This window comes from Ictalurus furcatus, chromosome 2 (genome assembly GCF_023375685.1).
Source record: "Ictalurus furcatus strain D&B chromosome 2, Billie_1.0, whole genome shotgun sequence".
NCBI classification, from domain to species: domain Eukaryota; kingdom Metazoa; phylum Chordata; class Actinopteri; order Siluriformes; family Ictaluridae; genus Ictalurus; species Ictalurus furcatus.
Window position 1 is genome coordinate 11,518,095 of NC_071256.1, and position 21,721 is coordinate 11,539,815.

The window sequence follows — 21,721 nt, forward strand, 5'->3', positions numbered from 1 at the left end:
TTAAAGAAACAAAAATAATTAAAATAAACTTTGACTATATAAACTTACCTGTAAACAAACAAAACAACAATTGGTCAGGATTCCTCTTTGACCACGCTGAAGTAATTCATGAAAGTCAGTTCAGCTCAAAATAGAACCAAAAGGTCACTTACAAATCCAACAGGATGCTATTCATTCCAATCACGAGTCAGAATGTTCATCAACACATAGGAAGAGTATATGAATCCTTTTGAGATAAAGTCATGGTTCCATGAATAAAAGTTTTTCCAAATCAACCGTTTGGTCTTTATCCCTTAGGAAGAAAACACGATGACTTGCTTACCAGTGTTCAGTTGAAAATGAGAAGCATAGTGTACATCACCACTCTTATATCTTGGATGAGGCGCTGAATGATGTCCAGCGGATGGCAGGGTTATGTCTCTTCACTCAATGACCCTTAGCGATTGTGCTCACGCTCAAGACTGTAGCCTGATCCAGCGAGGCCGCAATCCCAGCTAACGGCTAACAATAAGCAATGAAATCTCTTACTTTTTACCGCTGTAATTATTCCCGAAATGAACTCTTCAGCTTAACTCTCGCCGGTGCTCTAATTCTCTCTATCTCGCCATGCCACTCCTCGCACAAAATGGCGGCGCTCACGTCAACGCAATATCAAAATAAAAGTCTTTACTGAATAGACTTTGTAGGCTCCCCTACGACTTTGTAGGCTCCCCTACAAAAGAAACTTCCAAAACATTCAGGTTCGCATAGAATTGCTTCAAGACATAGTCCTATACCTAACAGATAAGGTACATCTGTTCCGACGTTGGGAACGTCTAGATTCAGGAATGCTTTCATTCTCACTTTCGGCATCAGATCCACCTCTCTATCTCTCCATGTCACTCCTCGCACAAAATGGTAGTGCTCACATCAACGCAATTTCAAAATAAAAGTCTTTACTGAATAGACTTTGTAGGCTCCCCTACATCCGCCCCTGCAAAACCCTGCCATACCACTGGACTTCCGTTCAGTGGCTCAGTCCCTGAAAAATAAAGAACAGAGAATGGTAGGAAAACATTCTTCACAGTGGAAATCATCAGTACAACAATTACAAGGTTTAAAGTCATTCAACTGGAAACGCTTGAGATACATTCACATTAAAAGAAACTTCGAAAACTTTCAGGTTTGCATAGAATTACTTCAAGACATAGTCAGTCCTATACCTAACAGATAAGGTACCTCTGTTCCGACGTTGGGAACGTCTAGATTCAGGAATGCTTTCATTCTCACTTTCGGCATCAGATCCACCTGAATTTACTGACCCCCGTACAGACTGACCTACTGAATCATCAGCTGACACCTCGTGGTCATGCTTCCTAATACCTGTGTCTAATTCATCCTCATCTTCCCCTCTACACCCTGTGTTTATATGTGTGGTTTGGTTCTGAAGCGAGTGAATACACGGCGGTTCTGGCAGAACTTCGCACATCTCCAACACCGAGCACTATTATGGAGTACACATTTCTCAGGTAAATGCGTGAGACTGTTATATATCCTTATTTGTACACTGATAGTATGTTCTGTTGTTTTGTGCTAACTCGGTGTTCCCCTGCTTTAAGAAGTCATGGTGTCAGACTGACTGGAGTCCGGTACTGACCGCTTTGGGTAGAGCCTTCAGGATGGAGTTGGGGAAGATGTCCACAGCTCATTTAATAAAGAAACTCATTCAATTTGGGGTAGAAGTCACAGAAGAGGAGAGGAAAACATTTGAGGGTGAGTATGTTGTTACCCGTTGAAAAGTTGTAAGAAAATCGAGGGTTTTCTCGGTGTTATAGCACCTTTTAGCTGTGACTATATTCAAACGGCTTCTCATACCTTATTGCTTTAATAATAACTATGGCCAACATTGTATATGTTTGCATATACAGCCATTGTAACTAGTGATTATCTGGCGTTTTACATTTTGAGACCATTTTTCCCGCTGTTGCGATGACATTTTGTTGAGACGGGCCGGAAACGGCCATTTTGGAGCCCTAGGCGAGATTCCTCTTAAGCGGTGTAACTGTGAAACATAATTAATTAGCTAGCTACCATCCAACACTGCGTAGTCTAGGTAACTAGTTAATAAACCAACTAGTGTGTTGTTGTAGCTAATTAGCTTCCTATCGTTAGTCAGAGAGAAGATAATATATGTTCACGTAACTTACATTTACATTTATTCATTTAATACAAATGCGAAAATACAAGCAAAGTGATATCAAGCAGAGAATAATACAAGTAGTGCTACTATATAAGATCTATTAATTAAGTTCTAGAAAAGCAGAGTGCACAGAGTAGAGGTGTAAGAGCCAGAGTAATTTATTTATTTATTTTAAAGGATAGTGTAGGGTTTGCGTATTAGGGGTTAGTTAGGTGTTCACGGAAGAGGTGGGTCTTTAGCTGTTTTTTGAAGATAGTGACAGATTCTGTGGTCCGGATTGAGGTCGGAAGTTCATTCCACCACTGAGGGACAGTTAGTGTGAAGGTTCTGGAAAGGGACCTGGAGCCACGCTGAGTAGGTACTACTAAGCGTAGGTCATTAACCGAACGCAGATCGCGTGAGGGATCATAAACCTCAAAGAGAGTGTTGAGGTAGGGGGGTGCTGTTCCAGACAAGGTCTTGTACGTGAGCATCAAGGCCTTGAATTTGATATGGGTGGCTACAGGAAGCCAGTGGAGGGAGATGAAGAGGGGTGTGACGTGGGTTCTTTTGGGCTGGTTGAAGACGAGGCGCGCTGCAGCATTCTGAATCATCTGAAGGGGTTTGATGGAGCTGGCTGGGAGGCCTGAGAGTAGTGGGTTGCAGTAGTCCAGTTTTGATATGACAAGGGCCTCCCCCCCCCCAACATCCGAAGTTTGATACTGAAAATTCGCATATTTAGAACATAGTTTTAGGATTACAGTTACCGTTTGAATTCACGTGATTGCTGAGTGATAGAAGCTCCCACAGCATGGGGAAATTGTGGGGTGCTGTGGACGTCCTATGGGCAGATGTATTCTCTGCTCCATAATCTACCATGAAACCCACCATACCAAGTAGAGGCGAGCTAAGATGTGTGCAGGCAAACCACACACACTAGCATTTAAACAGGCAATCACGACTTTTAAACAAACTCCGAAAGGATGGCTAACTATGAAAATAAATTCAACACTATATATGTTGTAAATACAATTTCCCCACGGATGCTTCCAAGCAAAGGCGTTCAAAGGAGAAAACATTTTAGGAAATTTTCTAAGAATGTGATACAAAGATGTAGAATGTTTACAGACACATGCACGCAGGCTACTTCCGATTCACCTCTTACAAAGTAATGAAAACGCTATCAACATAAGAAATGTTTAATTTACTAAAATATTTTTCTATTTCAACAAGACCCACTAGATGGTGCTAAAATGCAAGAAATCGCACCTGCCAAATAGACTTATGCATTTTCCAGTAGTAGCAAATAGAATAACTTCTAATGGGTATAAATTACATATCCAAAATATGTTTATGTAAACGATGTGACTACAACAACCAATGCTGTACTTGAACATATGACAGACTATTCCTTTATCAAAGAAAAAAATACACTTGCAATAGACTTCCAATAGATGTTCAACTTTATATTTATTATTTATATATTTTTATTTATCTTAAAGTAAGTCTATGCATTTACACTAAAAAGTGTAATGTGAATGAATGACTTGTACAAAAAAATCAAAGTAAAAACCTTGGCAGACAACAAAGGTAAAAGCAAAGTTATGAACAATCTTGTTTTAAATTAAATTATGTGAGTGTTGAATGAGTGTTGGCATCAGTGTCAGCAGTGTAATGTTAGATGTAATGTTAGATGGCTGTTGTATGTAGAATGTTGTAATGTTAGATGGCTCTCTGGGTGTAAAAATGGGGTGAGTATGTTTAAAGGTACTGCAGCTGCAGACAATGCAGCAAGGGGTGGAGATGGAACGGTATCATATAAATAAATGACCCAAAAACCTGGAGGCGCTCATCATTGAACTCAAGTAGGCTCTGACAGATTTGTGTCCTGTCCAATGCATCCAGTTTCTATTGATGCACATGGCAAATGGCAATATTGTTTAGCCGAGTCTGCATTGTAGTTCTCAGCCATGTCTTCAGATGTCTCAAGGCACTGAAACTTCTCTCTGCCTCAGCTGAGGAGGAAGGAACAACCATTATCAGTCTCAAAAGGACCTCAACTTGCCTGAAAAGATGTTGCACCTCAGGCATCATCCATTCATCCATCTATCTTCTATACCGCTTTATTCTTTTCAGGGTCACAGGGAAACCTGGAGCCTATCCCAGGGAGCATCAGGCACGAGGCGGGGTACACCCTGGACGGGGTGCCAATCCATCGCAGGGCACAATCACATACACAGTCACACACACATTCATACACTAACGGACACTTTGGACATGCTAATCAGCCTACCATGCATGTCTTTGGACTGGGGGAGGAAACCGGAGAACCCGGAGGAAACCCCCGCAGCACGCGGAGAACACGCAAACTCCGCACACACAGGGCCACGGTGGGAATCGAACCCCCAACCCTGGAGGTGTGAGGCAAAGTGCTAACCACTAAACCACCATGTGCCCACCTCAGGCATCATTTCCCGTAAAATTTCTGCTACCTCTGAAGAGGTTGAATATTTGTAGTTGGCATGGAACATTTTCAGCTGCACTTCTAAAGCTGTGGCATTCAACTCTTTCTATTCATCTAGGACTGCATCAATCTTTCCAGAGATGAGTATGTTTTCTAATTTTTGCAGCCTTTGAAGCCCATCCTGGCTGAAACACTCATTGCACTGCATCACAGCAGTATCCAAGGAACTAAAGTACTGCATTCTGTAGTATGCTTGTAGTACCTATTAAGCTAGATAGCTATGTGCTCCACTAAACTGCATCATTGTCCACATCCCAATTTCTCTGTGACCAGGTACCATTATTTTCCCATAAGAGGAAAGACTGACTTAGATGATCATTTCAATTTGATATACTGAATATTCTGTTTGTGTAACTGATGCATCATGGTCCACAACACAATTTCTTACCTGGTCATCTGCATGATCACTGCATTCAGCCTGCCTCTCCCTCTCACTGTTTTGCTGCTGTGCTGTCTGCATTGTGACCAGGTACCATTATTTTCCCAGAAGAGCAATGACTGACTTAGATGATCATTTTAATTTGGTAAACTGAATATTCTGTTTGTGTAACTGGTGTCATTTATTATGTTAATGTGATCATGCTGTTTAGCTTGCTATGTAATAAGTGTACAAAGTGTACAACAATATATCGTGGTAACCTGAAACGTTAGCTATGTAAAGGGTACTGGAGTTTTCTTTTCTTAATTCTAAAGACAAACTGCCATAACTAGTTCTGAATGGATAACTACAATATTGCCGCACCTTGGACATTAGTTCCATTTCTCTCGTTGCCAAGCTAGCACGTCTCAGTGTTATGCTGAGCCTTATATTTGTAAAATCACTGAGTTGTCCTTAGCCTGAATGTAGTGTAAAGGAACCTGAATGTAGTGTTTCCTCACTTTCACTCGCATTTATAATAGTATGTCACAACATGAGGGTTCACAACGAACTCGGCTTGAGGATATGCAAGTGAATGTAACGTTAATGGTCAAAAACTGGAACTGACGTTAGCCTAGCCTACTTCATGGGTGTGCAATTATCAAAAGTTAATTGATGTTCTTAAGAACAAACCAAGCCATGGTATGGCTTACTGGCGGTGGGCGTCGCGGTGGGGCAGAGTCCAGGTCAGGATCGGCTTTCTGCAATTTAGCACACTGAGAAACAAATGAGTACCCGGCCTGACATTTTTTCTCTCTTTTATGTGCCTCACTCTGCCATTCAGCAAATGCCTTCCAGTCAGCCAATCAGACATTCAATTAATCATATAACTTATAAGTTCAATAGAGCAAACCTTAGGAATGTAAAAAAGTTTATCTGTGAGGGCGAGTCCACATGCAGCAATTTGGTAGGACTTACGGTTTTCTCTTCCCTTCCTTTTTTTTTAAATAATAATTTTTATTTTTTGATTATTATTATTATTTTTTATCTCAGTAAAATTTATTTGTGTGTTAAATTTGTAAATGTATCATGTAGCGCTGATATGATGGAATGAGTCAATGGGGCATGCCACTTGATAATAATCCACGGTAAAAATACTGCGCCTCTTGTGCTTCTTAATAAGTACTCTCTTTACTTATTTATTCCTCGAAACAGACTCTTTCTGTTTATTTTTACCGTTATTATCTCTCTCTCTCTCTCTCTCTCTCTCTCTCTATGTGTGTGTGTGTGTGTGTGTATGTATGTATGTGTATATATATATATATATATATATATATATATATATATATATATATATATATATATATATATATACACCCGTCGATATATATCTTAGTTTTGAAGCTGTGATCTAAGAAACACCAATCTCTCTGCCATCGCAGAGGCGAAGTTCCTCGAACTTCTTTTAAGAAATCGCTCCATGTAATACTTCTCTCAATGTAATACGCGCATTTCTTATATCATTGACTCCCTCCCATGCAGATAGCAATACACAATAACTTCATAAAATTCTAATTCTAAATCATTGACTCCCTCCCATACAGACAGCAATACACAATGACTTCATAAAATTCTAATTCTAATTCTAAATTCTTGATGATTCCTACCAGTCAGTGGTAAGGCTGCACAACAAAAGGCAAACCGCCTTCGCATCAACACAGACTTCAGGGTGAAACTTTTCTACGAGCGTCCTCCAGTTTGCTTGTTGTCCAGAAAAGCTGAAAAGACTTGCGCAGCCCACCCAGGGACGCCAAATTGTCGTAGAAATTAGACAACACTCACAGACTCGTCCTCTGAAGGTAAAAAGGTTTATTACATCCATCCATCCATCTTCTATATCGCTTATCCTTTTCAGGGTCACGCGGAACCTGGAGCCTTTCCCAGGAAGCATCGGGCACAAGGCGGGGTATACCCTGGAAATCCATCGCAGGGCACAATCACATACACATTCAAAGGCAGTTCACACAGGCTTTGTTTTAGGATCTTGGACAGATGAACCTTGAACAGAAGAACCTGTTTGTGTCTCTGTAAGCAGATAAACATTCTGTACTGATCTCAGTGACATGACATGGCCTTCTTAGGTGTTATCCTCAGATGAACATGAACAAGAACAAACTTATTACAAAGTAAAAATGAGTAATTTCCCTCACACCATCAACAGCTTTTCGTGCAGTTTTTGAAACTCCTAAGTGTCCTTTTTATGTCCAGGCTAGGTTGGACCAAAAGCAATGCAAACTTTCGGCAAACATCAATATTTCAAACAGGTTGCTAGCACTTGAAGAAATTGTGTTAACATTTCATACGCTTTAAGTAATCGACACCAACATAGACAATGTTGGGAATTTTCTTCTGTTAAAATGTTGGGGGAATATGAGAAATATTTTAATATATTAAAAAGCAAAACGACAGTGCTGTATCTATAAATATATCAATATCTGTTCAATATGCTTCATAAAATAGTATGGGGAGGATCTGACACAACACAGTAGTTGTTTGACAGTAGTTAACTAGGTTACAGAAGCAAACATTCTAGAACTTTCAAACGGTATATAAGCAAGCATTTTAAACTGACGATACAAAAGCGAAAAATCATTGTTTGTGTTTAAACGATAAGATTTTTTTTCTGTGTTTTTCTCCTTTAGAAAAAATTACTTGAACTGTTCATGGCGAGTTCCAAGAAAAACGAACAGTGTTGGCATGTTGCTAACACTCCGCTGATCTTCAGAGTGATGCACATCGAGTATATTGACGAGGTATGTACTGTATAATGATAATGACCTTTTTTCTTTTTTAACTGGTATAAAAATCTCTAGGGTCAATGTAGGGTGGCTATCGCATAGCAGGGCGTGCTGTTCTAGAAAATGAATCAATGGCTTAGGAGAAATGAGATTTAAGAATTCAGCAGCGCTGTGAGATAAATATAAGTAAAATACTTCAGCAATTTTTTTTCAATTAATGTTGCAAAATTTGGAAAATCCTGGTGCTAAACCATGGAGCCAGAATTAAAACGAATAACAGTGCACAAGTTGGGAACTGGATCCATTATCTATCCTGTTGCTGCTGTGGGAGAGCATTTTGTATTAACCACAGAGGTGTAGCACCTCTAAATACTGTGGGGAGAAGCATAATGCAACAGTCAGTTCTACTACTTATTAGGGCTTTGTTGGTGTTAATTATGGCAGAAATAAACCACACAATGCCATTAGGAGAGTTCGGGAACACAGTGCAACATATCTAACACGAATCTTGAATTTTACCCAAAAACATAGTAAATTCTACAGTGGTCTTTTATTTATATATATATATATATATGTGTGTGTGTGTGTATATATATGTGTGTGTATATATAAAAGACCACTGTATATATATATATATATAAAAAATTTCATTTGTGATTTTTCTGCAGACTGAGCAACGTAGTAGACATAAACATCTATGCCTAGACTTTTACCCGTTTCTGTATAATATGTAATTAGTAATGTGCAATTGTAATGTGATTTTGCAAAAAAGAAAAAAGTACAAGCCAAATGTTCATTGTGTTTTATATATGTGCAGGATCAGTATCTGATTACCCTGCACCTGACCCACGGTCAATTCTCCTGGACTATAAAAAGGCTATTTAAATATCTAAATGGCTCATGCAAAAAGCAGCAGAAGTCAGAGCACATGGCTGAGAAGACGCCCTCTGACAGTACCAAGAGAATGGAGGAACTGGTACACACACACTAATTATGTATTAATGTACTAGTAATTGTATACAAATTATAATATTAATAATTTGCCTATGATTATAATTAAAGATCCTTAACCATGCATCTGTATTTAACATTAACATGTGTTCACTGGTTTGCAATTTTGTTTGCGTGTGTGTGCTCGTGTGTGTGTGCGTGTGCGCGTGTTACAGAAATACCTGAAAGAAGACCTAACAATCACTCTAAAGAAGATCTTACACAAAAGCTACTATGGCATGGTGAACACACACACACACACGCACTTGTATAACATGTTTGGCCACTAGAGCATATATCTCTTTACACTTTTTTGTGGCTGATTGCAAATGCAAACACATAATGCAAAATGTATTTTAGCAAACACTTGCTTATGTATACTTTCAGATGGAGTTCCTTGGCATCAGCCCTCTGTCCTTTATCAAAGATCTTGGACCCAAAGGCCCGTGAGTATCTATGTGTGTGCGTTTGTGTATTTAGGGGCGTTTATAAATAAGCAACAGGCTGATTTCTTAACTTTCTCAAATCTCTCTCACAGGGAGGGATTTATTTTGAAGGCACTTGGCCGTCACCGTTTGCATCATCTCCCATGTCTGTGGTTGAAATGCTGGCTTGTGGTCAAGGACTCATTTCTGCTCTACATGTCCAGGTCTATATCTCTTTCTCTCCAATCAGTAAAAGTCTCGGCTGCTTTCATCTTTACTCATGGTGCAGTCTCTCACTGTGTGAAAGGCTGTACATTGAAGATGAAATCATTCAATAACTTTAATGCTTTAATAGACTTTTCATTAATTTCCCCATTTTCTAGAATTCAGCTAATTAACCACTTATTAATGATGGGTTTGTTCTGAACGCAGAGATCATGAGGTGTTGTACGTGATGCTTTTCGACCCTGAGCTGAAAGTCCTGCTTGAGGAGGATAAGAGCTCTGAGCCACAAGATCTGGTGGGAGAGGACAGGATCAACCCCAAGCTACAAATTCTGGTGGAAGAGGAGAGGATCAACCCTGAACTGCAAGTTTCAGTGGAAGAGCAGAGGATCAACCCTGAACTGCAAGTTTCGGTGGAAGAGGAGAGGATCAACCCTGAACTGCAAGTTTCGGTGGAAGAGGAGAGGATCAACCCTGAACTGCAAGTTTCGGTGGAAGAGGAGAGGAACAACCCTGAGCTGCAAGTTTTGGAAGAGAACTGTAAAGTCAGCATGTGCATCCAGAACGCCAGGAGGTATGGTGGAAATTCATCTGTAAAAGTAGAAATCACTGCCAACACTTGAATCACTTTCTTACTTCTTTCTAACATTCTACTAATTGGGAGATCAGTCAAAACTTCCAGTAGACTCGGTCCTGTTTGTCTGTTTGCCCTTCGTATAATGTACATGAGCACTAATGGTAGTGCTTGAACCCAACTGTCTCTTGAAAGGGACACATTCAGGGAATTTTGAAATCATGCCAACTATTACTAAACAATAGCTATATCCTTGAGCAGAGGTAAAGGGTGCGCTAGGTGTCAGGCCGAATGTTCGGAACGTTGCCATTGCTCATTTGTAAACATGTGACACACTTCTTGCAAAATTGTGTTGCAGAAGTTGAAACGCTAGGTGCGTACCAGAATCTATTTACCATGTCTACCGTACCTCCCTTAGATACGTGGTCTGCACGTGGTGAGTGAGGTTTTGCAGGTTTTTTTAATTTGTTTTTGGGTGATTTCTGCAGTTCTCTTATCATAGTAGCTTGCTGTAAAAGACCGTGAGAGTGACATCTGGGTGTAACAACATCTTCAAAATACATGCGTAATGTGACTGGGCAGTCTACTTTGCAGAAAAAAGGTAGATTATTTTTTTTAAATGGTGAGTCTGGTGAAAACTAACTTGTTTCATGGACGTTCCACAGCTACGAGCATATAAATAGTATATGATGTTTTGTTTTTAACACGCTCCCAACCACCTTAATTTGTTGTTTTTTTACAGAATCTCACATACAACATTGAAATTACAGCATGTAGCAATCATATTGATGAATAATTGTTCCAGTAGTTTTTGGGAAGCTAACGTGTGTGTGTGTGTGTGTGTGTGTGTGTGTGTGTGTGTGTGTGTGTGTGATTAAAGGGAGATGACCATTAAGTGTAATAGCTACAGGCAGGCCCAATGGTGGAAAGAGGAGATAGATCATCTGTCTGAACATTGCGATTTTCTCAAGACTCACCGATTTGATGGCTTCGCCCCACCTAGATCTGACTCCCTCACCAAATGGTATGTCTCCTTAGCATGCTCTTTTTATTATAATTTATACTATACTTATCGCTTCGTATCTCTACGACAGACATGCATACAGGTATAAGCATGTGCGTGTATACTTAGAATTATAATTGTAGTTCTAATTAAGTGCATGCTTCAGCGTACAGGTATATGTGTATATATGATTTGGTTTATAGTGATGTAATCTAGAGAAAAACTACAGTATAGTAAAACCTTGGCTTTTTATAGTAAATATATACAGTACATACTACATCTGCAGCGTAGCCGCATTCTCTCTTGGTGTTGAGATGTAGAAGGATTTAGTTTCTTTCAGTGACATTGTTAAAGATGGAGGGAGCGACTGATGGATTTGATTGACAGGTACGTGAACGGGAGTGGATATTTCTCAGACCTGGCAGACGCACTGGAGAAGGCGGAGGAGGAGATCTTCATCACTGATTGGTGGTCAGTACACACACAATGCACACAGTGCCACTTTAGAGTGGCGCTTGTTAATAGAGTCTAGTTTAGTTTTTGTGCTGTTATTGTTGCCATAGTTCAGTGCTGATGATGTTTGCTACAGAACAGATTCTAATTACTCCATCAGACCTGGAAAATTAAACGTCCGTATAAATGGTACGCCACGGCAAACACGCAGCCGCAGTACTCATCTTGGAGTGCCGCCTGGAAACATGGCGGACAAGGACTACACTTCCCGGCCATACCAACACCTGTGCGGCATCATAGGTTATAAAAGGGCCTCTTTAACCTCCGTGCCTCGCGAAGTAAACGCTCAGTTCTAGTAACTCAGTTGTTTGACCAAGCCTTTAGTTACCGTCTGGATTTTCCTGGTTTTTCTGATTTATCTGCCTGTTATTCGATTACGATTCCCTGTCCTGCCTTGTTTGGATTGTTCGCCTGATTGCCTGACTTCCGTCTGCTTCCCGTGTTTACTCTTCCGTTGTTTCTACGCACGCTACCCTGGCCGTCCGCGCTTGTCTCCAACAGGTATCATGACAATAAATCACCTGGCAAGTGGCTTATTATTACTGTTGGAAAGTAGATTTCCATTGTAGACATGCTGCTGATATCTTGGGCCTCCTGTGTATTTTGTGTGCGCCTTGTTTTATATTTATGATTCTAGATCGTTCCAGTTATAATGATTTATCCTAGACTCCTCATCTTATCTTCACAGCTTTTGGGTTTTTTTTAATTTTTTGGTCCTGTCCAGTTTTTAATTGGTTTAAATTCCTGAGCAGTGAGATCTGACTCCGTGTTGTGAGTCTGGGGATTAATTGCTGCTTTGTGTTCGTCCTCTCTCCGTTTTCTCTCAGGATAAATCCCGAAATTTTCCTCAAGTGTCCAGCAAAGAATACGTACTGGCGTCTGGACCACATCCTCAAGCGCAAAGCCGTAAGCAGCAGATTTGTGCTTTTCAGCACACAGATAAGAACATGAGCAAATAAATAATGAGATGGTGAATGGAGAGTTTCCTTTTGATTTCTTCCCTCGTGTGTGTGTGTGTGTGTGTGTGTGTGTGTGTGTGTGTGTGTGTGTGTGTGTGTGTGTGTGTTTTCAGGAGGCAGGTGTGAAGGTGTCTGTACTGTTGTACAAAGAGATTACATTTGCCAGGGGCATTAACAGCAGCTACAGTAAGAGGACCCTGATGGACCTGCACCCAAATATCAAGGTGTGAAACCTACACAAAACACACTACACTATACTAAGACTTTTTTTTACAAATGAACCACTCTTGTTCGTTTATTTGTTTGTAGTGATGGTAATTTATGATTGTTTATCTTGCTGTTCCCTAGGTGATGCGTCATCCCGACGACGTGGCCTCCGGTGTCTTCCTGTGGTCCCACCATGAAAAGATGGTGGCCATCGACCAATCGGTAGCCTTCATGGGCGGGCTGGACCTTGCTTTTGGGAGATGGGACGACAACAATTACAGGTTGACTGACGTTGTAGAATCGTGCACAGATATTCAGGGTGCATGTTCAGATCCAGAGGTGGTTATGACGAGGAATTACTTATACAATTACTTATAACCTGATATATTACTTATATATCATGGATTATAGTATATGGCTCTGTTTTGTATTGTGAATCTCTCTCTCCCTCCCTCCCAGACTAAAGGGAACGATGTACCTGTCGCTGGCAGAGCAGATGAAGAAAAGGATTATAACAACTTCTTTTTCACAAAGGACTGGGAAAAGCTGAACAATCCTTATGAAGGTACCACCAAGCACTATTTGAGTTGTGCTAGCATGCATGCAGGAGTATACTTGTATCATTGTAGTTGCAGTAGTAATGTATTTTCTCACTCAGATAACGTGGACCAAACGCACGTGCCTCGCATCCCGTGGCGCGACGTCGGAGCACTGGTCTATGGGAAGGCAGCCAGGGACCTGGCACGCCACTTTATCCAGCGCTGGAACTTCACTAAGGTCAGAGGTCAAGCTTAATCCTTGTGCGTCCTTATGGACATTTTTGTCTTTTTCATTTTTTTTAAACCATTTTCTCTGTTAATGCAAAGAGCATAAAATTTGCAAAAGGTGTGTATTTTTATTGGTGTTTTAATATTTCACCTTCATTTGCTTTCATAAATGTATTTTAAACTAGGTACACAAAATAGTTACATTCAGGACCTTAAGGACAAAAATGTCCCCATTGAAACACGTTCAAAAGGCAATATTTAATCCCTGTGACATTTAAGCATAAAATAATGCATTCTGTGTTAATAGGCTTTTATTTTGTTGACAAGGGTTCAAAACATTGTGTAGTATTTTCTCAGGTTTGTTTTTGCCATGTTTGTAGCCCGCAGTGCCGGATGGGAAAGGTAGTCACTGGTTTGCTGTGACATGATACAAATATTAATATAATATTTTTATGACAGTTTTTGGGCCTATGTGTAACTTTTTTAATTGATGCATGGATTAATGAAGCCTAGTATTACATATGCACTAGGGTTTAAATGACGGAACGCTGAGTGCGTGTCTGTTTTTCAGAACTCTATGATGAAGTGTAACACCACTATTTACCCGTACCTGCTGCCTAAGAGTCACACTACTGCCGATATGCTTCCTTTCACTGAGCCTGAAATGGCCAAAGCATCTGTGCAGGTATACACACACAGACACACACACACACGAGACTGAATACGTGCCCAAAATATTTTAATATCCTCAGTAATTAAACACTAATTACACTATTACACTAACACTCATTTCCTCAGATGACCTGACTAATATCTAGAACAGGGGGGACTGAGAAATTAACTTTCAGCCAATAAGAACGAGGATTTTCTTTCCTTTTTTTTAAGTTAGAGTTACATTTGCAGTTATATTCCTATTTTTGAGTCTCATTTGAGAAAAATAATTAGACAAATTAATTAAAATCATAGACTTTGCAAAGAATTTAGTCAAAGCAGACACGGACTTGTCTTGCTTTTTCCCTTTCTCTCTCTTTTTTAAAATTTAATCGTCTCTCTTTTTTTTCTTGTTCTCCATTGTCAGGTACTTCGCTCCGTGGGTCAGTGGTCAGCTGGGACATTCGAATGTTCTATACAAAAGGCGTATGTAGACACCATCAAGAACAGCCAGCACTACATTTATATAGAGGTAATACACATACACACACACACACACACACACATCCCCAGGTGCGTCGCTCAGTGGGGTGCTGGTCGGCCGGGACACAGGAAGTCACACAAACACACACGCACGCATACACACACACACACACACACACACACACACACACACTTTCACGTAGACTGACGTACAGAAGGCATGTCTCGTTCACTGGGACTGGTGTACAGAAGTATCTTGATGGTATGACGGTGTTTTGACAGTGTTATGTTTGTTCTCCTCAGAACCAGTTTTTTATTAGCGTTGATGAGACTGCCGGAACCTCTTGCGCTGATAAGACTCCTAAGATAAGCAACGGCATAGCAGACGCTATTGTCGATAGGATCCTGCATGCACACAAGTATGTGTGAGTGTGTGTGTGAGTGTGTGTGTGAGTGTGTGTGTGAGTGTGTGTGTGAGTGTGTGTGTGAGTGTGTGTGTGAGTGTGTGTGTGAGTGTGTGTGTGAGTGAGAGTGTGAGTGAGAGTGTGAGTGAGAGTGTGAGTGTGAGTGTGTGTGTGAGTGTGTGTGTGAGTGTGTGTGTGAGTGTGTGTGTGAGTGTGTGTGTGAGTGTGTGTGTGAGTGTGTGTGTGAGTGTGTGTGTGTGAGTGTGTGTGTGAGTGTGTGTGTGAGTGTGTGTGTGAGTGTGTGTGTGAGTGTGTGTGTGAGTGTGTGAGTGTGTGAGTGTGTGTGTGAGTGTGTGAGTGTGTGAGTGTGTGTGTGAGTGTGTGTGTATGGGCATTTAGGCTTTTCCATTTACTTTGCAGTCATCTAAATTTAATGCTTTTGTGTGTGTAGGAATGGGCAGAAGTACAGAGTGTTTGTGGCGATTCCTCTCCTGACTGGATTCGGGGGAGACATCAGTAAGGGAGTAAGCGACGGCATGCGTGCAGTACTGCATTATACTTACAGGTACACATACTCTTTCTTTCTTTTTCTTTCTTCCTGTTTTTTTTTTGTCTTTTTTTCCTGTTTTCCCTGTTTTCATTGCAATACAGTACTTTATTCCTGTTCTTTCTGTACCTTGTTGTCCTTTTTTACTTTCTTTTTTCACAACCCCAATTTCTAAAAAAGTTGGGACAGTATGGAAAATGCAAAAAAAAGTAATTTGAAAATTCAATTCACCCTGTACTATATTGAAAACACATTATTAACACATTATTTGATGTTTTACTTTGTGAATTTTATTTATTTTTGCAAATATACACTCATTTCAAATCTGATGACTGCAACACACAGCAAAAAAGTTGGGACGTGCATTTCATGTGCATGTAAACCTCGTACTGGTGGTAACAGAAAGACGTTATATGTTTGTTTTTTCTTTTTGTTTTTTCAGTACAATTAGTTGTGGAAAAAAGTCCATTATAAGCCGACTCGAGACAGAGAGTAAGTGTGTGTTCTCCTAATCTCAGCCAGTATTGATAATCAATATAATCAGTATTGCTTATTGTGATCGTCATGATGACTGTTACTTCTCGCGCTCCAGTGAAGGATGAATGGAGGCAGTACTTCTCTCTGTGTAGCATGCGCACGCACTCTGAGCTTATCTACATCAACAGCAAATTGCTGATCGCCGATGACCGCCGCTACATCATCGGTGAGACCTTTCACACTGACTGTCCTTAAATTCCTTGTCCCTAATTTAAATGTCCCTAAATTTACCATGTACGGTAAGGAAAACTCTACTTTTGTTGCTATCTTGTGGTCTATCCTGGAAATTTGGGTTTAGACCACAAAGTGTGTTAGTAATTAAGTAAGTAAATTATTCTCCAGTTTTATTCCTCTTATACCACAGCAATTACAATTTTTATATTACTTAAACAACAAAATGTCATACATTTATTCAGGGTTGGCTCCAGGACATTCGGAATGAGGGGGCTTCGATGTCAGGGGGGAACCTACCTCATTAAATAATAATAATCATTTGAAACAATTAAGTGTTATTAAAAGTATCATAAATTTTCCTTATAATTGTAGATACAGACTCCTTTCCCGGACCTCCCTGGGTAATTAAAGGTGGAGGCAGCTGGTTGATTTTGGGTTGTGAGTAGTATAAAGAGAGGCTCACATTTCATATTACCTTAGCCAATAATTATTACAATAATAATAATAATAATACCACTTTACTAAACCTATTTTTAAGTAAAGATTAAGTGTGGCATACTATAAAAACTATCATGTCATTACCCGATGACGTTAAAGAACAAGGCTACGCATAAAGCACTCACGTAATTAATAATGACCAGCACTGTTCACATAACCACATACTAAGACAAGAAAGACAAAAAAAAAAAGCAAAATGACCTTTAGAAAAGTTGCAGGCGACGAGTGTAAGTGTTAAACTTTCTCATAACGTCTTTCAGTCTTTCCATTCATTGCAAAATGTCCAGTATTGTGAATTATCAAGCTAAAAGTTAAATGTTTTAAACAAAGTCAGCTCTGCAAAGTTTGCTCTCACGACTGTGCTCAACCACAGCGCTCATGTCACTGTTGTAATGGCAGTGTGTATGTGAATGTAATTGGCTGATTATGACTGTATGTCATGATGTTAAGTATTTTTTTAGTGAACTTCTACTCTTCATTCATAATCAGTATTCATGGTAAAACGAAATAAATTTACAAAATTGTTTTAAAAAACAATATTTAGTTAATTATTCATATTTCATGAAGTAAGAGGCCACAGTGGCATGGTGCTGAGTCCCAGCAGCTGAAATCGCATTTGGGGGGTGGGGTGCTTACCAGAGGTGGGGGGGCGCAGTGACCTAGGGGGCCGGGCCAGGCCCCCTGGGGCCCCCTGGTGGCACCGACGCTGCTTTTATCCATTTATAGTTACACCTAATGTTGTGGAACATTTCACAAAACAAGTTATCACAAAGTTCCAAAGCACTCACACTGGAGACTCCTTCCAAAAATGTTTGTTTTTACTTCTACTCCCTGAAAACATCAACAGTTGTTGTTTCTTTGCTAAATAACAATTTTTTTTCTAATTTCTTTGATTACGTGGCATGCCTGTCATCCATGTCCCTGTGACTAAGCTGTTACTATAGAAACGATGATGTATTAATATTAACGATTGTTAATATAAAACTGATATGAAATGCTGCCGGAACTACTTTCAAGGTCGCGCTTGTAGAAAATCAAGCCACATCTTCTGACCAATCAGAATCAAGAATTCTGAAAGCAGCACTCTAATGTCATCTGTCAGGTTCTGCCAACATTAACAACAGGAGTCTGTTGGGATATCGGGACAGTGAGCTGGCCGTGCTGGTGGTGGACGATCAGAGGGTTCCGTCCCTAATGAACAGAGAAGAGTATGAAGCTGGGCCTCTCGCGCTCGCTCTGCGGAAGGAGTGCTTCAGGTGAGTGAGTGAGCGTGCGTGCGTGTGTACTATACTGTTTGCTGAGTAGGTTATACTCTGAGGCATAACAATGAGATTATTCACTCACACAAACACACACACACACACACACAGAGAGAGCTAACTACATCAGAGCTTTCTGTGCGCGTCCTCCTCTCCTGTTAATTGATTTTCTTCTCTTCTCTCTCTCTCTGTGTCTGTCTCTCTTTCTTCTTGTCTCTCTCTCTGTATCTGTCTGTCTGTCTCTCGCTATCTCTCAGGGTCCTGCTGGGGGCCGCAGTAGATATCGACGACCCAGTCAGTGATCATTTCTTCACCAAGGTGTGGAACAAAATCGCCCATTCAAATACCTCCATCTATGAAACGTTGAGTACGAGGCCCAGCAACCAGGCCCAGAGCGAACAGGCCAGAGAGTGAGACGGCTGTTGAGGAGGGGCTCAACATCTGCAACATCCACAACTTCGTCAACTTCCCCCTGGACTTCCTGCGCAACGAGAACCTGCTTCCACCAGCCATCAATAATAAATAATAAAGTAAGAATAATAAAGTAATAATAAGAATAATAAAAAGAATTGAAACATCACCTGACATTTGAAAATAGCTGAATGTAAGGAAGAATAAGGTGAACTGTTTGTGTAACGTGTGTGTCAGATAGGGATGTCATGATACCAAAAATCTTGTAGTCGGTACCGATACCACCAAAAGTACCGTGGTATCGTGAGTGTGTGAGTGAAACAAACACTGTCTGACAATGAGTGGAGGTGCACTCCTAAACGCACGCACACACACACCCCTTATACTCTGAATGCAAGCATTAGTTTAAATTCACTGATATGGTGTCAGGCCAGAAAGATTTATTAAAAGCATGAACATTTGAATAACTATTAGTGACATTAGGCTACATTTAGCTGACAGGACACGGGCTGAATGCAGCTGCATGGTGGCCCATTAGGAGGTAGGTTCTCGTGACATCCCTAGTGTCAGAGGGCGAGAGCAGTTGGGCTCTATGAACAGACATTTCTGGGGACACATCATCTTCATGTTCACTTTCCAGGGTCCTGGGTAGCTTGAGTACACTTAGATGCAGTTGGGTACTTGGGAGTCTGTGTACCCCAAGACACTGTAAAGCGTGTTTGAGTAGATGCATCTGTTCTTTTCTTCTTCAGAGGAGGCCCAGAGTTCTGCTTGGAAGGACCAGGGTTGATGGTGTTTGACCTTACATCTAGTCACAGAAGTGGAAAACAGAGGAAGACTGTTAAGAATGCAAGCCTGACCATAAAAGCACATAGAATAAACATGAGACAATAGATAATGTGGAAAAATCACTCACCCATGGTACAGACACATAGTAGAAAGATGTAAAGGTAATGCATTCAGTCGTCTGTGGTGGAAAAAGGCCTCATGGGTAAATAAAGAGTAAGCAAAACGGTAGAGAACATATAGGCACCTGTGACGACAGGCCGGCGGCCGGCACACAAAAGAGGAAAAACGCTCCTACATTATGGTGATGATGCTGTTCTCTGGAGTACGGTGGTGGATCTATTGATGAAGGAATCTGGATATATCAAATCAAATGATAAATTTAAGTGTCTAAATCCTCCTGCTGCCTCTTTTCATAGTCGTCTCTTTTACCCAAAACTAGTGTTGAGTTACACACTAAACATACAACAAGAATCATTAATCACTTACATGCTGGATGTCCTCCCTCCATACTGTTTCTTCTCCTCATTGGTGCTGCTGAGTCCTAAGTCGCTCCACTCACCAGGAAACATCAGAACCAGTCAGAATGAGAGAGACATTCTTCAGAAGGTATAGTTAGACAGATGATATCATTAAAGTTATGTTTTATACACTATAACTAACCACTTTCACTGTTTAAATGACGCTTCCTTACAATATCTGAAGAGTTGCAGCATTAATCATCATTAAAGTATATTTCATGTATTTACATATGAGTTATTAAGTGTAGATTTACTATCTGGAAGTACTGACCTTCTGAGAAGATTTTAACTGCTTAATTTAATAAGTTACTCACTTTCTGGAGGTAACCACTCCTTGCTGTTTCTTCTTCTGATGGGGGCTGATGATTCTGGATCTCTCTGTTCCTGCAGCTGCTTTGTTTTCTCCTCTAGAAGTCTGTCTTTCTCCTGAAGCTGTTTGTCTCTTTCCATTAGCTGCGTCTCTCTCTCAGTTAGAAGACACTCTTTCTCTTCAAGATGTTTGTTTTTTTCTGCTAACTCAGTTTTCTGTTGCTCCAGTACGATCATCTTGTCCTGCAGCTCCTGTCCCAGTGTCTCCAGTTTATTTGTACTGGTTTCCAGCTCTTTATCTGTGTTCTTCAGCTGTTTTTCTTTCTCACAGCAGTTTCTTCATATTCTCCAGTTCTGAGATTTTCTCCTTAATCTGTTCAGTGGCATTTTGAAGTTTTTCATTTGAGTCCATTAACGCTACATCTCTCTCAGAAGGAGTCTTCGTATTAGTCTCCAGACGTTCTTTTAGAACCGTCAGCTGTTCATTTTTCTCCTTTAATTCTTTTTCCTTCCCCACAAGTTTTCTCTCCTTTTCTCTCCTTTTCCTCCACTTGTATTCATGCCTCCTGTATTTGTCTTTCAGTTTCAGTTGTTGATCTCTCCTGTAGAGCTCTTTCTCTCTCCTATAGCTCTTCAGTCGACTTCTCTAGTTTTGTATTTGTATCTTTGAGTAGTGCGTCTTTCTCCTCCATGATTTTCTCTCTGTTTCTCAGTTCTGTGTCTTTATTCTCTATTTGTCTTTTACACTCCTCTAGCTGTTACTCTTTGTTCCAGTGATTTAGACAGTTCCAGCTCAGTGTTTTTTAGCTCTTCAGTTTTTTCCAGTTTTCTGATGTTTGTTTTAAATTCACGATAAATCATTTTTTCATCTATTTTATATTCTGAAGTAATTAAAACCGATTGTTATTTGTGAATAATGTGTGGAGAAAGAATGCTATCTTCAGAAAAAATATAGTAAAAAAATCCATATAATATAATTAAAGAATGAGCTTTTTTCCAGTCTCTCTTACTACTATAGAGCAGATTTCCCTGAATTTATTAACAAAAATAATGAATTTGTTGGAGTCTCAATTATTTCTCGATTTTCCTGCTGTGTGATTTCCACCCCGAAATATTCTGATTATTTATTGTAATAACAATAACCTTGAAATTCATGTTTTCTACACACAATTACACACAAAAACAATGGCATGCAGTGTGAATTCTTTACACCTCGATAAAATTTCTGTACGGTGTGTAAATAATATCTTTAATAGAGACTGTGACACGTTGTGAATTTCAGACTACATGCTGACTGGAGATGTCGTTATTGAACACTTCACTGTGCAACAAATGAACAGGTGTGTTTATTTTTGTAGCTCCTTCCATACTCATCAGTCAGTAGAGCAGATGTCTCCATTTCCACTCTCTCATCTTCTGTCCATTCTCTATCTCTGTGGAAGGGAATAAAACAGCGTGAAGGTTTTCTACATGACTCCATACTGTATGTAAATAAAGTGTTAAATAAACATGAAGTGTTTCTCTGTTCAGATCACTCTGTGTGTGTGTGTGTGTTAGTGTGAGTCACTGAGAGTTGATATTTTCTGCCGTGATGATGTCACACAATATGACAATAAAGTAATAATAAAAACACTGAGAGCA

General features: G+C 40.1%; 1 protein-coding gene across 3 annotated transcripts; it reads left to right on the forward strand.

The window, feature by feature from the left end:
- The first annotated feature begins 1,191 nt into the window (after positions 1–1,191).
- On the forward strand, positions 1,192–21,614 carry LOC128621830 (phospholipase D1-like). 3 transcript variants are annotated; one of them, XM_053647828.1, is made up of 24 exons: positions 1,192–1,508; positions 1,599–1,752; positions 7,743–7,853; positions 8,656–8,814; positions 9,005–9,070; positions 9,216–9,274; positions 9,367–9,477; positions 9,686–10,051; positions 10,932–11,075; positions 11,442–11,525; positions 12,395–12,473; positions 12,640–12,750; positions 12,875–13,072; positions 13,193–13,298; positions 13,392–13,510; positions 14,072–14,185; positions 14,579–14,683; positions 14,938–15,053; positions 15,490–15,603; positions 16,028–16,077; positions 16,178–16,288; positions 17,897–18,050; positions 18,311–18,583; positions 19,217–21,614. In XM_053647828.1, exons 3-23 carry the CDS (start codon positions 7,764–7,766, stop codon positions 18,465–18,467), a joined length of 2,613 nt encoding a protein of 870 aa, XP_053503803.1. In that variant the 5' UTR covers positions 1,192–1,508; positions 1,599–1,752; positions 7,743–7,763; the 3' UTR covers positions 18,468–18,583; positions 19,217–21,614. The 3 variants fall into 3 exon arrangements, with proteins under 3 accessions (XP_053503803.1, XP_053503818.1, XP_053503811.1); XM_053647843.1 differs by having other exon boundaries at positions 1,602–1,752; XM_053647836.1 differs by lacking the exons at positions 1,192–1,508; positions 1,599–1,752 and adding an exon at positions 6,685–6,899.
- The last annotated feature ends 107 nt before the right edge of the window (positions 21,615–21,721 follow it).

Excerpts from the sequence above, each read along its gene's own strand:
- LOC128621830 (XM_053647828.1), top strand. The coding sequence starts at position 7,764 with ATGGCGAGTTCCAAGAAAAACGAACAGTGTTGGCATGTTGCTAACACT. Across the intron at positions 9,071-9,215 it reads ACAAAAGCTACTATGGCATG|ATGGAGTTCCTTGGCATCAG; the intron begins GTGAACACACAC and ends GTATACTTTCAG. Across the intron at positions 13,299-13,391 it reads GCTGAACAATCCTTATGAAG|ATAACGTGGACCAAACGCAC; the intron begins GTACCACCAAGC and ends TTTCTCACTCAG.